Raw genomic sequence first — 18,824 nt, forward strand, 5'->3', positions numbered from 1 at the left:
GATGAGGATTCTGAATGCTACAGTATTATTAGTGGAATCTTTATGTTGAATCTTTTAGGTGTATTGTGAAATATAAAGACTTTTGTGGGGAGGGTTTAGATTTCACTCAAGAGGTTTGAGGGCACTCGACTCCCCTTGGGCCAAGGCTGCACTGGGTGTTGGATTGGCTGCAGAGACGAAGCCCTTGGGTCTATATATGCCGTAACTGTGTATGTAACCAACTAATTATGAGGATAACAACTGCTCTTGGCAACCGCTGGACAGCGCTGATGTCGGTTAACTAGACCGCAGTCAACTTGTTCCAATTCGCTCTCTCTGTCCTTTCTCCGAGGACCCACTCTCCTTTTCACTTGCTCTCCGTTGCTCTCTCCCTCTCTGTGCAGTGTGTAGTCAGCTGGCTGGTTAACTTCTCTCTTTTTTACTCTCCTCTATCTCCTTGTCACTTCTGTTTCTCACTCCTCTGTTTCTCTCTCTCCACCTTTCTCACTTTCTCTCTGTGGGGTGTTTGGCCTCAGTGTAAAGTTGTGCCAACAGTGCAGCAGGTCTGTGTGTGAACAAGGCCTATGGCCAGCTTGATCAAATAGGCCCGTTTGCTGCCACGTTTGGTTGTCCCCCTGAGCTTCTGGCACTATAGTACTATTTTCACTGAGTTTACAGCATTTTCAAAGGCTCGTCTCATCCTTTCAGGGATGAACCTAGAGCCAAGGGGAATAAACATTGTAGAATTGGAGATGAACACACAAACAGACGTTATTAAATCAAGCAGATTATTGCAGATCCACCAAACACACGTCTCCCCAGCCCAATGGAAATACCATTTGAAACCTGAAGACCAGTCAGACTAGATTGAGTTAACCTCACTACCTGTCCATTCTCCTTTACTCACTACAGGTGGATCTGTTTACCTCCAAGGCACTATTTCTAAACTAGGTTGCTGGCTTGGCCTGCTGCGCTCTGTCTCTGTTTGGCTCTGTCTGTTTCTGGCCCAGTGTAGAAGAACAACTCGGTATGACATGGCAGCCATCCCATCCCTCATCCTCATCCTGCCATGTCCTGACCCACTTCCTACATCCCCCTTCCTCCATCCCAGATCTAGAACATTCTCACCTGAAGTGCCATAGCTTAACTTTTCATCTCTATCTCTAGCTGTGTTGTTATTCTAATCTCTTTACGATCTCCTATAGGCCCTAAGCCTGGGGATTGTCGATTTATTCTCTCAATGCATCCTGTCCAGCGCGTCACGTTTCAGGATTTTGTCATTAGGATTTAAACAGTAGTAGGCTAAGTACAGCTGATTCATTCCTATGTTAACCTATTGAGCTAATGGGAATTATAGTGCACTTACTGCGCTAATGAGAATTTATGCAAGACGGAGCTGTTTTTCCATTCTTTCTTTGCTGCTGGTTTGGCTAGAGGTCTTTTTAATTGAGGTTTTGGGGAACATGGGAACTCGTTACATATTGCCTACAGTATAATTTCCATTCTCTATGATGCTAGTTGTTTATGCATTATGCAGAGAGTTGCCGTCTCCCCAGTGGCTGGCGTCACGCCAACATCTTTTGGTTCAGAAATGTTCCTCCACACACTTTGTGAATGAGTCTGTCAGCGAGCAGCATCCGCCTGCAGAGTGTAATTCACTTCATCGGAGACAGTTCTGCTTCTGCCAGAGACGGGTTACAGCCCCTAGAGAAGCGCTCTGCTCTGTGAGGCAGCATTGATGAAAGACTGACTCTGGGCCTGCTATATGTGAGTAGGCTGCATTGAAAAGAGTGTATCGGTTTCTACCAACTGACTCTGGCCTGTGAGAGAATTATCCTGATCCGTTTCACTTATCACAAGACTCCTCATTGCAAGGTGGAGATGCTGCGACGACTAATCGACGACAGCCCCCCCGTACTCCACCGCCTCGCTCTACCAGCAGTGGCACACACACAGACACACTCGTCACACAACTGACCGTTAGCGTATTCTGCTGCACCTACATGGTGCAGTCTAAGCAGAGCCAAGCTGCAGTCAGTGACTCACTGCAGACGTAGGGAGCCAGTGTGACGTTAATAGGAATATGATTGACCTACATATTCCCATACAGTATAGTGTGCGTGTGTGTGTGTACATATATTGTATACCAGTATGTAGGCTAGGCTATATGTACAGTGTGTGAGTCCCTCCCCTATCATCCTGCGTATTCACTTACAACACACACACACACACAGTAACACACTGTCTCCCTCTGTGCCGTTAATTCTCTCTGACGCAGTAGAGCACAAATCACCTGCGCCCTGCTCCCCCTGTCTTCCCTGCTGTCCCACGCTTCACGGCCCATAGCCTCCTGACACAGCAGCCTTTATTTCCAGGAAGTGATGATAACGCTCAACGCAGCCTCTGCACCATTCACTAATACAGTCAATGGAGGTGCACCACAGTCAATGAGGATGGGAAGACATTATAAAAAAGATTACCAGTTTCCAATCGCTGTCAGCGAAGATGCCACATTGTTTCCTGTAACTAGTCAATGGGGATGGGAAGATGTTATAGATTGGCAGTTTCCCACAGCCATCAATAAAGATGCCAGGGATATGCGTTTCCTGTAAGTCAATGGAGGTGCAGCACTGGCCATATGTAGTCAAGGGGGATAGGAAGACATTATTACTCATAAACTTCAATGTAGATGCCAGAGTTTCTTGTTTCCTTTAACAGTCAATGACGGTGCAGCGCTGGTCAATGTGCCCATCGCCAGGCAATTGGCAGGCAATTAAGATTTGATACCTACAGTATTTCCCATTACAATCAATGAACCTGCAGCACTGCTCATACAAGATGCCCTTTACAGTCAATGAGGGTATGATACTGTCTACTTTTAAAAGTTGATGAAGATGCCAGTTTTTCTTGTTTTTCTACAGTAGTTGATGACGATGCAAGTTTCCCATTACAGGAACTTCCAGTCAATGAGATGTCATGTAACCTGATACCAACCACCAGACTGCTATGTTTAATGCAGTAGTCAGCATCAGGAAATGCTGTGTGACAGACAAAATGTAGGCTATGAAACAACTCCGTATCAATTGTGACCACCTCATTCTGCCCTGTGACCACCTCATTCTGCCCTGTGACCACCTCATTCTGCCCTGTGACCACCTCGTTCTGCCCTGTGACCACCTCATTCTGCCCTGTGACCACCTCATTCTGCCCTGTGACCACTTCATTCTGCCCTGTGACCACCTCATTCTGCCCTGTGACCACTTCATTCTGCCCTGTGACCACCTCATTCTGCCCTGTGACCACTTCATTCTGCCCTGTGACCACCTCATTCTGCCCTGTGACCACTTCATTCTGCCCTGTGACCACCTCATTCTGTACTTGTATCTACATTTGACTCCTCTTTTTCAAGTAGCTTAACTCAGTTGGTTAAATATAAGAACAACTTTATGTTGCAGAGGTAGAAGCATTTGTAGCATTACAGGGCAACACATTAGCTTTGTGTATGCCACATAGACAGTGCCCTCTCTAAATGCCAGTCTAGTTGTACTTTTAGCTCAGCATTTCCTGTTTTGATGGCAAGAGTGTTTGACGGCTGACAGATGGGCTTCCTCCCATGCTCTCCTCAGTCTACACACACACGCGCATACTGTCTGATGCCCACTGCATTCCCACAAAGGGGGGCTCATACCCACTATACCCTCCTTGGCAGAGCCAAGAATGCTGCCCGGACAATAACCCCTGTGTTGATGAGAGCTGTAGAGTGGGTGGTGGTGGATGGTAAGGAGCTGCCCTATACAGAGCTTAGGCTAGCTATGTAGCTATTCAAATAGTTCGTATAGTTTTCACCCCTACACTCCTCTCCACCGAAACACAATCTTAATGAGTGTGCTGTAAAGCCATGCTGCTGGTGCACCATAGTGAATACTGCAGTTCAACTCTGTAGCTACTTAGCATTGAGATGAAACAACCAGGATATTGACAATAAAGTAGCCTATACACAGTGTACAAAACATTAGGAACACCTTCCTGATATTGAGTTGCACCCCCTTTGGCCTTCAGAACAGCCGCAATTCGTCGGGCATGGACTCTACAAGGTGTCGAAAGCATTCCACAGGGATGCTGTTCCATGTTGACTCCAATGCTTCCCACAGTTATGTCAAGTTGGCTTGATGTCCTTTTGGTGGTGGAACATTCTTGTTACACACAGGAAACTGTTGAGTGTGAAAAACCCAGCAGCGTTGCAGTTCTTGACACACTCAAACCGGTGCACCTCGCACCTACTACCATACCCCGTTCAAAGGCACTTAAATATTTTGTCTTTCATTCACCCTCAGAATGGCACACACACAATCCATGTCTCAATTGTCTTAAGGCTTCAAAATCGTTCTTTAACCTATCTCCTGCCCTTCATCTACACTGATTGAAGTGGATTTAGATGTTCCAAATGATTTGTACTCTGTGTATAAAATATAACATGGAAAGCCATTGCATCCCTGAGATGCCCCACTTTAAAGCTGTATAACCTGTTAGTCTATGCTCTGTATTGAGCAGGAGTGACAGGTCTCAGTGTTTTACCCAAGGACTCCCAACGGCGCGGTTCCACCTACTCCAGGCCACATTAGCTATTCCCCATTCATCACTCAGTCAATAGCTATTATCCTACTAAACAGGAGAGGTGAGAGACTGGGCAGAATAAGGAATCCGGTTTTGGTGAGCAGTGAAAAGACTGGTTTAAATGGAAGCCATGACACCTGGCAGGAGTTTGCCATTTTTAAAGGGGATGTAGGATATTCTACTCTGTCTACAGACAAGACAAACCATAGAAATGTAATAGAGATCCTTAAAGCCCCTAGGCTGTGTTTCAATAGCTTGTAATGGCTTCCTTCCTCATCTCCTTTCCTTGACCACTAATGCTAAAGGATGTGATGGTTGAACGTTTATGATGGTTTATGAAACCTTTCCACCCCTTTTAAATATCATTACTCACAAAGGAAAGGGAGTCACTTCATGGAACTTCATTATACCAAGTCTGCACTTGCACAAAACCAGAATATTGTCTTTGCATTTCGACCGTTCAGAACCGTCTGGAACACAGCTGTCTCTCAAACTGCTCACTCAGTAGATTTCCTCGCTCTCTCTCCCAGTGCTCCACAGTGACCTATTTTTGACTTTATGGCTTTTCCATGAGGAATTTTTCCCCCACATTACATTTGGTGCAATGCAGAGTGCAGCACACCTGAAAGCCTGCCCTGACCCTTTTAGGATGGATGCAGTCTTGTTGTAATCAAGTTGTGTAAGCAGACGTGTGTATGTATGTGTGTGTGTGTGTGTGTGTGTGTGTGTGTGTGTGATCTCTTCATCTCTCTTGAATAGATGTGGAAGTATGCTCCATATTTGAGCATAAATGCCAGTAGGAGAGGTGCCCAAAATATTGCCAGTTGGACTACATGGCCGCAGCACAGGACCCAGCCGGAGCACAGGACCCAGCCGCAGCACAGGACCCAGCCGCAGGCGTCACATACACTCTGCGTCACATACACTCTAGGGTCAAGTGGTTATCTGACCAACACACGTCATACACGTACACAAACACACCATCCTCTCTGCCAGCTAGGTCAGTAGACATGAGCCAGTCAGTCTAATCAATAGCCACCACGGCCATGCCACCCTATACCGCCACCTGGCTACAACCAGCATGTGGCACTCTGACACCTGCCCCTACCCTACAGTCCTGCTTAAGAAGATATTGAACCACCATGGAGCCCTGGGCCTTGTTCAATAGGGGCCTTGGTCAAAAGTAGTGCACTATATAGGGAATAGGATACCATTTCAGACCCACTCAAAGCGTCTATTGATCACTGCCCTCATAGTCAGCAACACAGCAAGCCCCTGGCATCCAAGCCTGGTATTGGCAGTACAGTACTTTCCAGAATATTGCCGCAAGCAAACACAATAATGCACCTTTTGTTCCTCTGTTTACAATGTGAGTGTGTGTGTGTGTGGGCCCTGCCCTGAATTCAATCCACTGTTTGTGGTGGAAAAGAGAAGAGAAATTGAATAATGGAATATAGGGAAAGGAAAAAAGGGGATTGTTTTCATTTCAAATATTAGTATGAAATGTGATCTGAAGACTTGTGTAGGTCTATGTTGGACAAAAGAGCTTCGTATGTAACCTAACACTCCAAATACCTCAATCTCTTTTGTACAAATCGCTTAATTCTAAGGTAAACGTCTGTCTTTTCGAACAAGCTAATCGTTTTGTCAACCAAAAACCCCAATAAGAACATTCCGGCCCTATCACGAACATCTAAATGCCTTGTTTTGCTTTTGTTTTGATATTGCATGGCAACCAAGCCCTCCTCATCAAATGTCTTCATCTCAAAAGCGGCCCCTCACCAAAATGTCTTCCCAGTCGCTGTTAAACGGTTGTTATAAATATAGGGACTGACGTCCTGTTGGCTCTTGGCTCTGTTGTTACACGACAATGCTGATACAGTCAGGAGATGAGCCGACACTCACACCTAACTAGGAAGTCCACTGGAGTCCCAGGCAATTTCAATTGCTTTTGAGATGATGTCCCTTGCAACTGCAACAAAAATATTGTAAAAGTTGCTTTGTGTAACCCCAGCACTGTAGTATCGTCACTATGTGTTGATACAGTGAGGGGAAAAAAGTATTTGATCCCCTGCTGATTTTGTGCGTTTGCCAACAGACAAAGACATGATCAGTCTATAATTTTAATGGTAGGTTTATTTGAACAGTGAGAGACAGAATAACAACAAAAAGATCCAGAAAAACGCATGTCAAAAATGTTATAAATTGATTTGCATTTTAATGAGGGAAATAAGTATTTGACCCCTCTGCAAAACATTACTTAGTACTTGGTGGAAAAACCCTTGTTGGCAATCACAGAGATCAGACGTTTCTTGTAGTTGGCCACCAGGTTTGCACACATCTCAGGAGGGATTTTGTTCCACTCCTCTTTGCAGATCTTCTCCAAGTTATTAAGGTTTCGAGGCTGACGTTTGGCAACTCGAACCTTCAGCTCCCTCCACAGATTTTCTATGGGATTAAGGTCTGGAGACTGGCTAGGCCACTCCAGGACCTTAATGTGCTTCTTCTTGAGCCACTCCTTTGTTGCCTTGGCCGTGTGTTTTGGGTCATTGTGGAATACCCATCCACGACCCATTTTCAATGCCCTGGCTGATGGAAGGAGGTTCTCACCCAAGATTTGACGGTACATGGCCCCGTCCATCGTCCCTTTGATGCGGTGAAGTTGTCCTGTCCCCTTAGCAGAAAAACACCCCCAAAGGATAATGTTTCCACCTCCATGTTTGACGGTAGGGATGGTGTTCTTGGGGTCATAGGCAGCATTCCTCCTCCTCCAAACACGATGATGTTGAGTTGATGCCAAAGAGCTCGATTTTGGTCTCATCTGACCACAACACTTTCACCCAGTTCTCCTCTGAATCATTCAGATGTTCATTGGCAAACTTCAGACGGCCCTGTATATGTGCTTTCTTGAGCAGGGGGACCTTGCGGGCGCTGCAGGATTTCAGTCCTTCACGGCGTAGTGTGTTACCAATTGTTTTCTTGGTGATTATGGTCCCAGCTGCCTTGAGATCATTGACAATGTCCTCCCGTGTAGTTCTGGGCTGATTCCTCACTGTTCTCATGATAATTGCAACTCCACGAGGTGAGATCTTGCATGGAGCCCCAGGCCGAGGGAGATTGACAGGTGTTTTGTGTTTCTTCCATTTGTGAATAATCGCACCAACTGTTGTCACCTTCTCACCAAGCTGCTTGGCGATGGTCTTGTAGCCCATTCCAGCCTTGTGTAGGTCTACAATCTTGTCCCTGACATCCTTTGAGAGCTCTTTGGTCTTGGCCATGGTGGAGAGTTTGGAATCTGATTGATTGATTGCTTCTGTGGACAGGTGTCTTTTATACAGGTAACAAACTGAGATTAGGAGCACTCCCTTTAAGAGTGTGCTCCTAATCTCAGCTCGTTAACTGTATAAAAGACACCTGGGAGCCAGAAATCGTTCTGATTGAGAGGGGGTCAAATACTTATTTCCCTCATTAAAATGCAAATCAATTTATAACATTTTTGACATGCGTTTTTCTGGATTATTTTGTAGTTATTCTGTCTCTCACTGTTCAAATAAACCTACCATTAAAATTATAGACTGATCATTTCTTTGTCAGTGGGCAAATGTACAAAATCAGCAGGGGATCAAATACTTTTTTCCCTCACTGTATAAGCCGTGTGTCCCCCCAGCTCCCAACAATCTGTGGTTACTGTAAATTGATTTAACCATTAGGCTACATCAGCACTGTGCAATTACATCAATATTCCCTCTGTGTGTGTGTGTGTGTGTGCTAGGGAGAGTGTAGGACTAGGTATCTGTGATCTCAGATTATAGTAGGGCCTGTCTGCATTGTCCATTTTTTTAAGCTGCTCTTAATCAGATCCTGTCATCTGATCTAGTGTCGGTTCTCCGTGTCGGCTAGATCTCTGCTGATTGAAGGGCAGGGTGCTGGAGTTGATGTGTGGGCGTGTGACCGCCTCAGTGTTGCCGCAACGTTCGTCACTAGCAGTGATAATGTTTGAGTGTGTGTTGGGAAGGGAAATTTACGTGCCCTGCGAAGTCAATGACAACTTGACCTCAGTGTGTTTCTGAGACCCGTCCTGCTATGTAGGCCTACTGTATGTGTGAAAGAAGTGGGGTTGGGTAGAGGCTCATGTTGCTTAGGCGCGGAGCAGGCTGTCTGCACGGTACACACGCAGATCATCCTCACATCACGCCAATTACATCAGCTCTAATTAAGCTAAGGGTTGCTCTGGGATCAGTTCTTCAGCCTGACCTTGGCAGAGCTGCCAGTGTCCTTCCCTTTCTAATGACCAGCCTCTTTCAAAGCCACACTACACACACACACACACACACACACACACACACACACACCATCTAGTCCCCTCTTGTCTGGAAATAGCCTCAATAATATCCTTTGATTCCTTTTCCACCCGACTCATTTATTCCCACTGCCTTCACTTCCTTGCTTTCCATTCCAAAGTGTCCTCCGTTCCCCTTCCGGAAAACCCTAAGAAATAGTTCCACTTCCGGTCTTCCATGCCAGAGTCTTACGATCCTTTCCTAAAGGAAGAAAGCATGTTTTCTATTTCCTGGAAATGATTAGGTAACAGTGTATTGTTTTGATATTTCCCCCATGCGTGTCTGGAAAGTGATATCCTATAAACATCCCAGCTAAATTCCTGGGAATGTTACTCACACACTTGGCCTGCCTATCCTGTATTTTGTAGCTATGGAGACCTGGGCTGACACACACACACACACACACACACACACACACACATAAACACACAAACGCTTGTGTGCCTATTTGGAAACCTCAAACAGAATTTAGTAAAATGTTTTCTCTTTCCGTTTCGTTTCATAGCTAGCCTAATCTGCTCCAGGTAAGGGTTGAGCTGGAGGCAATCGAATCAATAATTGCCGTGCTGTGGTGGAGCGCCAACAGTTGCATCTGACTGACTGTAGCTCTGTTAGAATCATGTGACTTTCCGTCACAATACACAACCTCTGATATGATCGGTTAAAGCAACATGTTGGGAAACCATCCCGCCATTTCACCTATCAACAGTAATGATGGAAATGAAACAAGGAAGGAGACCATGTCAGAGTATTGGAACATGTCCTCGTCTTCCTCTTGCCACCTGTCAACACAGAGCGTGACACGCTTCTTCCGTGACTTTTACCGACACCCTTGAATTGACTTTTAAGAGGACCATGATGCTTTGTGTCAATATTAGACGGCCTAAGGCCTAAATATTGACCCAGTCGCCCTTGTGAGTTTCTGATGTTTGAGCATGTGCTCAACTGTGACAAAGCAATGAGTCATGCTTGCAAATGTGGTATTTGAGTTTCGGTGATGTGACTCGGGCCTTTGATACGGAATGATACAGATGTAATAAGTAGGACATTTCCTATTCATTGTCATGTGACTTTTGTTTAGCATTGGGTGTATATTGACTCTTATGTACATCTAACCTCCAAAATTAAATGAAACACTTGAGTAAATGAGGGATACAAAGTAGGTGGTTCCACACAGGTGTGGTTCCTGAGTTAATTAAGCAATTAACATCCCATCATGATTAGGGTCATGTATAAAAATGCTGGGCAGGCCATTATTTTGGCTACCATGGCAATGCCCCAATAGGATGACAATGACCCCATCCACAGGGTTTGATGAGCATGAAAACGATGTAAACCATATGCCATGGCCGTCTGTCACCAGATCTCAACCCAGTTCAACACTTATGGGAGATTCTGGAGCGGTGCCTGAGACAGCGTTTTCCACCACCATCAACAAAACATCAAATTATAGAATTTCCCGTGGAAGAATGGTGTCGAATGCCTCCAATAGAGTTTGACACTTGTAGAATCTATGCCAAGGTGCATTGAAGCTGTTCTGGCTCGTGGTGGCCCAACGCCATATTAAGAGACTTTATGTTGGTGTTTCCTTTATTTTGGCAGTTACCTGTGTATATAGCCTAGTGTTCTTTGTTTTACATAAGGGTAAATCCATTTGAATTCAATCACTTTTTGACTGCTTCCCTTTTAATTAAAACAAAACTTTTCAAATGGAAGAAGTGGTCATAGAATGACTTTAAAAACATTCAGGAGATAAAGGTGATCAAAGTTGACCAGTTTTGCATACCCCACCATACCATGAGACATGTCTTCATCACTGGAAAATAAAAACTGTTGAGTTTGATATAATTGAAAAGCTTACAGCGATGTCAAACTTATTTTGTAGCTTAGACCCTATTTCACATCATCTGAGGTTTTTGTGTTGTGCCTGCCATCGGTTGAGACAAAAAATGCTCTTGAATACAGGGGTGGGTGTAATTTCAATCATAGAAATAGAATTCATAGACTGGACCTATCCCTTCAGACCACTGCAATTTAGCTTCTTTTTTTTACTACCACAAAGATGCCCGTCATTCCACCCAACGTCGAATGTCAACTGAAATGGTCATGTCTATTCTATGATCTAGATTTCTATGATGTCAATAGGTTTCCTATGGAGGATTAACAGTATCATTTAAATGAACAGATATTCCCATTCAGGTCAGCATTCTCTGATGTGTGGACATCTAACCATCTTTGTGTTACAATCTGAAAGTAGAAATTTCAATTGTATTCCCATTTTAGTACATTTATCAGCCAAAACATAACACCCACCCAGTATTCAAGAGCATGTTGTGTCTCAACCAATAGCGGGCAAAACACAACCTTTGATGATGCAAAATAGGGTCTAAGCTACAGCATATGCGAATATGTAAAAAACAAAAACAAATAATTGTTCACCGTTTTTAGATAATTGATTTTTTTTAAAACTTTTTCCAGAAATTATCAAATAGGTTAACAACCCTGTTTTGTAAGCTTTTAAATATCAATCTCAACTGTTTTATATTTTCCAGTGATTAAGACATGGATGTCTCATGGTATGGTGGGGTATGCAAAATGGGTTAACTTTGATCACCTTTATGTTAATGTTTTGGCATTCAGGTCGAACAAGTCACTTTCTGAGCACTTCTACAATGGGCAAATATTTATGGCATGTTTCGTTCAAATCAAAACGGGTGGTGTCAAAAAGTGATTGAATTCAAGTAGATTTACCAAGAAATGTTTGCCTTGTTTATGCAGTCTGTTTGAGGTTTGAATTGTTGTTATTGGGCCTGACATGATGTTTGACGTTGAGTGTTTGTTATACCAGTCTGTTTTGTGTTGAGGTATGTTGTTGGGTGTGAAGAATTCAGTTTGTTGTATTTGGCCTGCCCCTTCATGTGATGTTTACCACCGTTGAGAGCATTTGTTGATGTTGATGCAGTAGCCTGTTTTGATGGGTGAACACCAAACAGTGTTTACTCCTGCCATAGTGCTGACTGTACAGCTCTGGGAGACTCTGTTCTAGACCAGAGAGAAAAGCACAACTCAGCATGACTGATGATAGTGGGCACAGCTCAATGGCTGCCTCCCTACTGCCACCCTATTGCCTATATAGTGCACTACTTTAGCACTTTAGGGAACATGGTGCCATTTGGGACACAACCAATAGCCCTGGAAGTGTTATTAGGCAGTCTGGTACCATGCTGACTGTAACTACAAAGAATGGGAGGTGCAGCTATTGCCAATTTCCAAAGCCCCTACTTAGCCTGGTTTGCTCGCCGCCTCACACCCTGGCCTGAATACCGGTCCCATTTTAGCAGGGTAAGCTCTAACCCTTATTGCAGTTCTACGACAAGGCCCTAGTCTAGGCTAGAGCGCTGTTTCTCAACCTCCAGTCTGTGGCCCCAAAAAGGAAAAGCCATAGCATGCGAGTCCCTGGTATGAAAAAGATTGCAAAACCCTGGTTTTAGAGGACCTGAGCTGAACCCAAAGCCCTTTCTAGAGGACAGGGACATCTTGCTCCATTATAACTGAAGATCGAGCTGTGAACCCTGCCAACCTAGAGTAAAACAATTATTGTTCTTTCTCTCTTGCTGTCTTACTTAGTTTTTGGTGAGTGCTTTTACATGTATGTTTCCAGTCTGAGCCATCTTGACTAAGTGGTGGCCTCATAGTGCCCCAACGCAACTTTGCTCCTTTCTCTCTCTCTCTCCTTCCTCTTTTCTCTCAGTCTCTCTCTCTCGCTCTCTCGAGACTGCAGACTCCAACTGGGTCAGGAAAAAAATCTGCCCATTCAGCACAAAATGAAAGAAATAATGGTGTCTAGACCAGTCAGGAAGAAGTAGACAAAATGAGGGACTGTAGGTCAACAAGGTCCTTTATTACAACACATGGCACAGACTTGGCCTAGAATTAGCAAAGATGCTGACATAATGTACAAGTCCCTTGACTGTTCTGAGCTCAGTGTCATTTAGGTGGGCTGGAGCGTCACCTTGTCTCCCACACCTGTCCAAACTGATCGGGGCACTGTCGATACATGTCCTCTCTTTTCCCCTGGCTGGTTACATAACCCTGCAAATCAGGTCCAGGATCAGTAGTATGCCAAGGACCTTATAGTGAGGAGATGTGCAGGTCATGGAGTTGAATAGAGCTGAATGGTGTTTTGTCTCTCGCTGTCTATCTGTGTACCTATCTTTTCTACCCTAACCTCTCTTGCCTACCTTTATCACTTTCTTTCTCTCTTGCTCTCCTGCTGACAATATTGATTTTGGGAACTAGGCTATTTCATTAGATGTCATTGTTGGATATGCAATGGCTAGACTGTCTTGTCTGATGCATCTCACTCTCTCAATTCAATCAACTTTATTAACATGAAAAGTAAAGGAGCTTGCATTGCCAAAACAAATGAGTCCCACAATAATAACATTTTCTTTCTCTTTCCATCTCTCTCTCTCAGGCCTACGAGAGGCGATTCCCCACGTGTCACCTGATTCCCATGTTTGTGGACAGCGAGGTGTTGGAGGAAACTAAGAGCGAGGACGGCTCCTTACACCAGGTCCAGCGCCGCTGCAAACTGGACGTGGACGCCCCTCGCCTCCTCAAGCGGGTACGCCTGACGTCGCTAACCTGTTGCTATCTTCTCTCATGAGTCTTGTCAGTCAATCAATCAATCAATCAATCAATCAATCAAATGTATTTATAAAGCATTGTCAGTTAATATGAGTCTTGTACTGTAAGTCAATCAATCAATCTAATGTATTTCTAAAGCCCTTTGTACATCAGGGATTGTCACAAATTGCTTTACAGTAACCCAGCCTAGACCCCAAAGGACAAGCAAAAGCAGAATCCATATGAATGTTTGAGTATTGTTTACTGCCCAGTGTTTCCAGATTTCTATGAAATATGACCTATAATTACTTAAAATATGAGTGAAATAGTTTTCCTTCCCAAAAATGTTAATTAAGTATGTTAAAAAGTAGCTTTTCTGTGTTGTAATAGTGTGGGCATACCCCAACCACAGCGGTCTACTCACGTGAGTAGACCGCTGATTGGCCAGCTCATCCTCCTCAGGGAGATGACATCATGTTCTATGAGGAAATAGCAAGAATTTTGTAATCCGTGTATCTGATTTTCCTTTTTGACCATTAGTTTTGCTGCAACTGATTTCATGAGTGTCCTTTGTGTGCAGATTGCGGGGGTGGACTATGTGTACTTCAGCCAGGAGAACACTCTGAACAAGAGAGAAAGGACGCTCCACATCGAGTCCCACAACGAGACCTTCTCCAACAGAGTCATCATCCACGAACTCTGCAGCTACTCGGTGTGTTACACACACAGTCACACACACACACATTAAAATGTAGCTTTGGTTAGAATGGTTACGTAAGCTACCTGTCCATTCGCTAACACACATTCAAGCCTTTGTTTTATTTAGTCAACCGCATGCACGTACGCGCGCACACACACTCAATCACACACTCACAAAGTCCTGTTAAACCACTTTGAAGCCCCCCGCTTCCTCCATGCATTCACAATTTCTCTTCAAATGGAAGGATCAAGCTGTGTTCCATCCAGCTCCCCATATGTAGCTACACACACTAAACTTAAGCCTTGGTTTTATATCACCTTATCTCACACACACACACACACACACACACACAAACACTCAAAGCCCTGTAAAAGCAAGTTGTCGACAGTACACTTATGTTTGACCCCTTCCCACCTTGCACTCTCAATGCTTCTCTCCAGATAGACAGAGAAAGCTGTGTTCCAACCAGCCTCTCATATGCTGCTTCCTTCCCACTGAATAATTCAGACCTCCCATTGCTCCCTGCATCACTCCGCCTCAAGACACTCACACACTGTTCTGGAGTCAGTTCTTTCACACCTCCCAGGCCTACTGCAGTGTGTTACGGCACTCCCTACTCTGACCTCAGTGCTACTCTCAGCAGGCTCCCATGGTGAATGAATGCGCTGTGAGTTAATGAGGTCAAGCACATTGCATTAGCGTCTAACGAGGCTAGCGTGGCTATTTTAAATCCATTACGCAGCTATCCTTATGAAGAACAGTTACAGTTAGCTAGCGGATGCTAACAAGGCTAGGCAGCTCAATTAGACTGAGCTAATAGGCTAGAGTTGGCTAAAGCTGACATAATTTGGTAGCCAAAGAAAACAGGTATCCAATTACGGAAATAGCCATCGGAGCTAGCCAAAGAGCTACATAGTAAAATAAGCTCTTTCATAAGTTGTATGTCACGGAGGGATTACTGTATGACTTGCCTTGGTTTGCCTGGCAGGGTCTATGACATTCAACACTCTCACTCCCGACCTATCTAACACACTCTACTCACTGACATCCGACAAAATCTATTTTTATACAATCTCGGGCTGTGTGTGAATGTGCTGTCTGCTGGATACCATATCAATATTTGTTGGCATATAACGACACAACCTGTCAGTATTGGTAAAATGCCAGTGGATAGTGTGTCATCGGTACGCACTCCCACACATAGCTGAGGATGTGTAGCTTGCAGTGTGCGTCAGTGCTCAGCACAGAGTCACATTGCCGTGTGTGGTTGCCACGGTAACACGTGTCTCTTCTCTTTCGTGTGTGCAGGCCCACCCTGAGAATGACGACTGGACGTGTTTCGAGCAGTCGGCCAGCCTGGACATCAAGTCCTTCTTCGGCTTCGAGAGCACGGTGGAGAAGATAGCCATGAAGCAGTACGCCAGCAGTATCAAGAAGGTGTGTATGAGCCAGATCATTAGACAGTAACAGTAAGAAAACAGACTGAAAGGTGGCGGGACTACCTGAACCTTGTCCAATAAGAAATGCTGGCTTTCGTTTTCCATTGGTACGTTGCGCCCTAATGAATACAACCCAGATGTATCACATTTAGAGAATTCACCAGACGCCAAACATTTCCCTCGTGCAAAAATAATGACTCCAACTAGGCTCCATTTCAAGTGAATTGAAATTCCAATTCAACATTAGAAAATAACCTAATTGTATTGGGAATTTAATGCATCTCCTGCATTGAGTTAATTGAAATGGAACCGACCCCAACCACGGAATGCAGTGTTGATACAGCAGACATACCATTGGGCCGTCTAGTGCTAAGTGGCTCTTCTTATGTAATGTAAGCCAATTTGCCGAGCCAGTGTAAACAAAGGTAAGCTTGTGTAAACTCCTAGTCCCTATTGAGCCCCCTTCCCTAATAATAACTCTAACTCTCTCTCTCTTTCTTATTTTTCTCACTCTCTCTCCTCCCCCGTACTCCCACCTCCCCCTCTCTCTCCATCTCTCTTGCTCTCTCTCTCTCCTTCCTCCCCCTCCCCCTCTCTCCTCTTTAGGGTAAGGAGATCATAGAGTTCTACTTAAACCAGCTAGAGGAAGAGGGGATAACCCACGTGCCCCGCTGGACTCCCTCCCTGGATGCTCCCTCCTCCTCCATCACCACCAAACCCATCTGTGCCACCCCAAAGGTCCTCCACCTGGAGCTCCCTGTCACTCCCGCCGTCTCAATCCCTGTGTCTACTGATGCCAATCACCATGAGATTGCCAATGCCAGCAATAATGATGCCAACCAAAGTGATGCCACCAGCAACGATGCCAATAGCCAGCCTGACAACCAGACAGAGAACCAGACGGGCACACCTGATGGTTAGTACTAATGAATGATTGACACACTGTTAAAACGTTTCATTACATTAGTACAATGGGAAACTCTCTTTTTAAGTGGTGTTTAGCTGTGTGAGTGATTTGAATGAGATTGAATTGACTGAATTGAGAATTCTCTAAATGGTGTGTGTTTGTGTTGTAGACAAGTTGGATGCAGACTACATCAAGCGCTACTTGGGAGACCTGACGCCTCTGCAGGAGAGCTGTCTGATCCGACTACGCCAATGGCTGCAAGAGAGCCACAAGGGCAAGGTGAGACACACACCCTTACAGCTTTCAATACACACATACTAAAGCATATTCTATCTTTAAAATCATACTCGGCTACTTGAGACACAAACAGAGGCATGTGTGACATGCTCGCACACGCACACTCTTACCCTGCCCCCTCTGAACACCCCCCCCCACCTCCCCCCCTTGGAGACCCTTGCCCTCACTCCCTCCTCTCCCTCCTCGCCACCTTTCCAGATCCCTAAGGACGAGCACATCCTTCGTTTCCTGCGGGCCAGGGACTTTAACATGGAGAAGGCCAGGGAGATCCTGTGTCAGTCCTTAACATGGAGGAAACAGCACCAGGTGGACTATCTGTTAGAGACATGGACGTCACCACAGGTCCTCAACGACTACTACACTGGAGGGTGGCACCACCATGATAAAGGTATGGAGGATGGACACAGAGAGAGAGAGATGCTAAGGCATGCGCACGCATACACGCACAATTAGTCGCTAATAATTGTCATGGAGTCTTGATTTGATGTAGAGGGGTAGTCATATGATGTTCACAAAATACAGTGGTCACTCAGAGTTAGACCCACATGGCACAAACCCTCCTGCACTCGTATTATTTACGCATGGTAAAAAAAAACAGTTTTTTGTGTGTCTTGTTTCTTTATAAGTTGTTAACAGAAGTAACTTCCCAAAACGCCACTTTCTATTTCACAAATAGAAAAAGAAGTCCCTGTCTAAGCCACAACTTCCTGACACACACCATATTTGTCCAATGAAGGAATACAACTTAGAATTGACTGCATTGCAGTTCACCAGTCCAAATTTCAAATACATTGTTGTTACTTCATACTTGCTCTGGGTATTTGCATGCTCTGGTTTATTGTTGTCTTAACGGCAGTCCCAAGGCATTGCCCTCATCACACAATTAACTGTATTAAGGATGTTAACCGTTAATCTGTTAGCTGCCGAAAATACATTTGACAGGTCATGCTTATCGGTCTATAGGTTAATTTGCATAAGAGCCTAGTTTGAGGAGTGGAATATCCAATCACCAGTCAGACAGCGCGAGAGCAGCTCCTCAGAAAGCTGATACTGGAGTGTAACGTGCTTTTCGAAGCCCAGTCATTGCACAACAAATAACAACTCTAAATGCAATCGTGTGTTAAACTGTTTTGATGGCCACGATTAGAAAAAGAGCTACTGTTTTTATTTCTCAATCTCAACTCGTAATTAAAGCGCGCCTCCCATTCGCCATTCGAGTGCATAGGCTAAAGTCAATGGTAGGTAGGCTATCAGCGCGACACCCACCACTTTGCAATGTGAGCTTGAGACAGTATGATTGTCTGAAACCTGAACGTTTTACTTTACTTCAAATAACGAGGCATGTCTTTCCCTGCTTCAAAGTAGCCTTGCCAAAATTCATCCTAGAAACTAGAGGCAATTATTTTATAAAGACTTCCTCATACCATTTAACCAGAATTATTTTATAAAGACTTCCTCATACCATTTAACCAGCATTTCTCTCCTGTTCTATTGGGTTTCATATCAACTTTATTTCGTTGTCCAGAAACCAAAGGCACAATCCTGGTCATATTAGTAACCCATCCTAGTTGTTGCTATTAGATTCCCTCTTTCCAGGTTTCTAGTTATATATGGAGCAACTTGCATGAGGTGCGCTGTTTAGAACGGTGTTTTCCCACAAATTGCATTTTGGCAAATGTTTGAAAATGAAATTTTTTTAGCTGCTTCATTACAGGAGTTGCATGTTCAATAATAGGCTATAGCCTTTTGACTGTAAGACGATATGCTTGCTATTGTTGCATGTGTCTCGTAATGAAAAATATCCATTCCTTGTATGCATGCATAAAAACTGTAACTGTTTGTTGACTGGTTAATGAGGGTTGGTTAGTCGACAGCAAAATTGACCGGAATCTGCATCCCTAGACTATTCAAATATACTT

General features: G+C 44.5%; 1 protein-coding gene across 4 annotated transcripts in view; it reads left to right on the forward strand.

The window, feature by feature from the left end:
• The window catches only part of LOC121534012 (SEC14-like protein 1), a 44,041-nt gene that overhangs the window by 19,956 nt on the left and 5,261 nt on the right, over positions 1–18,824 (forward strand). For 2 of the 4 annotated variants that reach the window (XM_045205856.1, XM_045205857.1), the window contains exons 3-8: positions 13,411–13,560; positions 14,143–14,274; positions 15,571–15,699; positions 16,308–16,617; positions 16,778–16,887; positions 17,059–17,293. In XM_045205856.1, the coding sequence (XP_045061791.1) occupies positions 13,411–13,560; positions 14,143–14,274; positions 15,571–15,699; positions 16,308–16,617; positions 16,778–16,887; positions 17,059–17,293 (1,066 nt within the window). The remainder of the gene's footprint in view (positions 1–13,410; positions 13,561–14,142; positions 14,275–15,570; positions 15,700–16,307; positions 16,618–16,777; positions 16,888–17,058; positions 17,294–18,824) is intronic. The other 2 variants (XM_045205858.1, XM_041840419.2) reach the window with 1 other exon arrangement.

The sequence above is a fragment of the Coregonus clupeaformis genome, chromosome 20, assembly GCF_020615455.1.
Source record: "Coregonus clupeaformis isolate EN_2021a chromosome 20, ASM2061545v1, whole genome shotgun sequence".
Taxonomy (NCBI): Eukaryota; Metazoa; Chordata; class Actinopteri; order Salmoniformes; family Salmonidae; genus Coregonus; species Coregonus clupeaformis.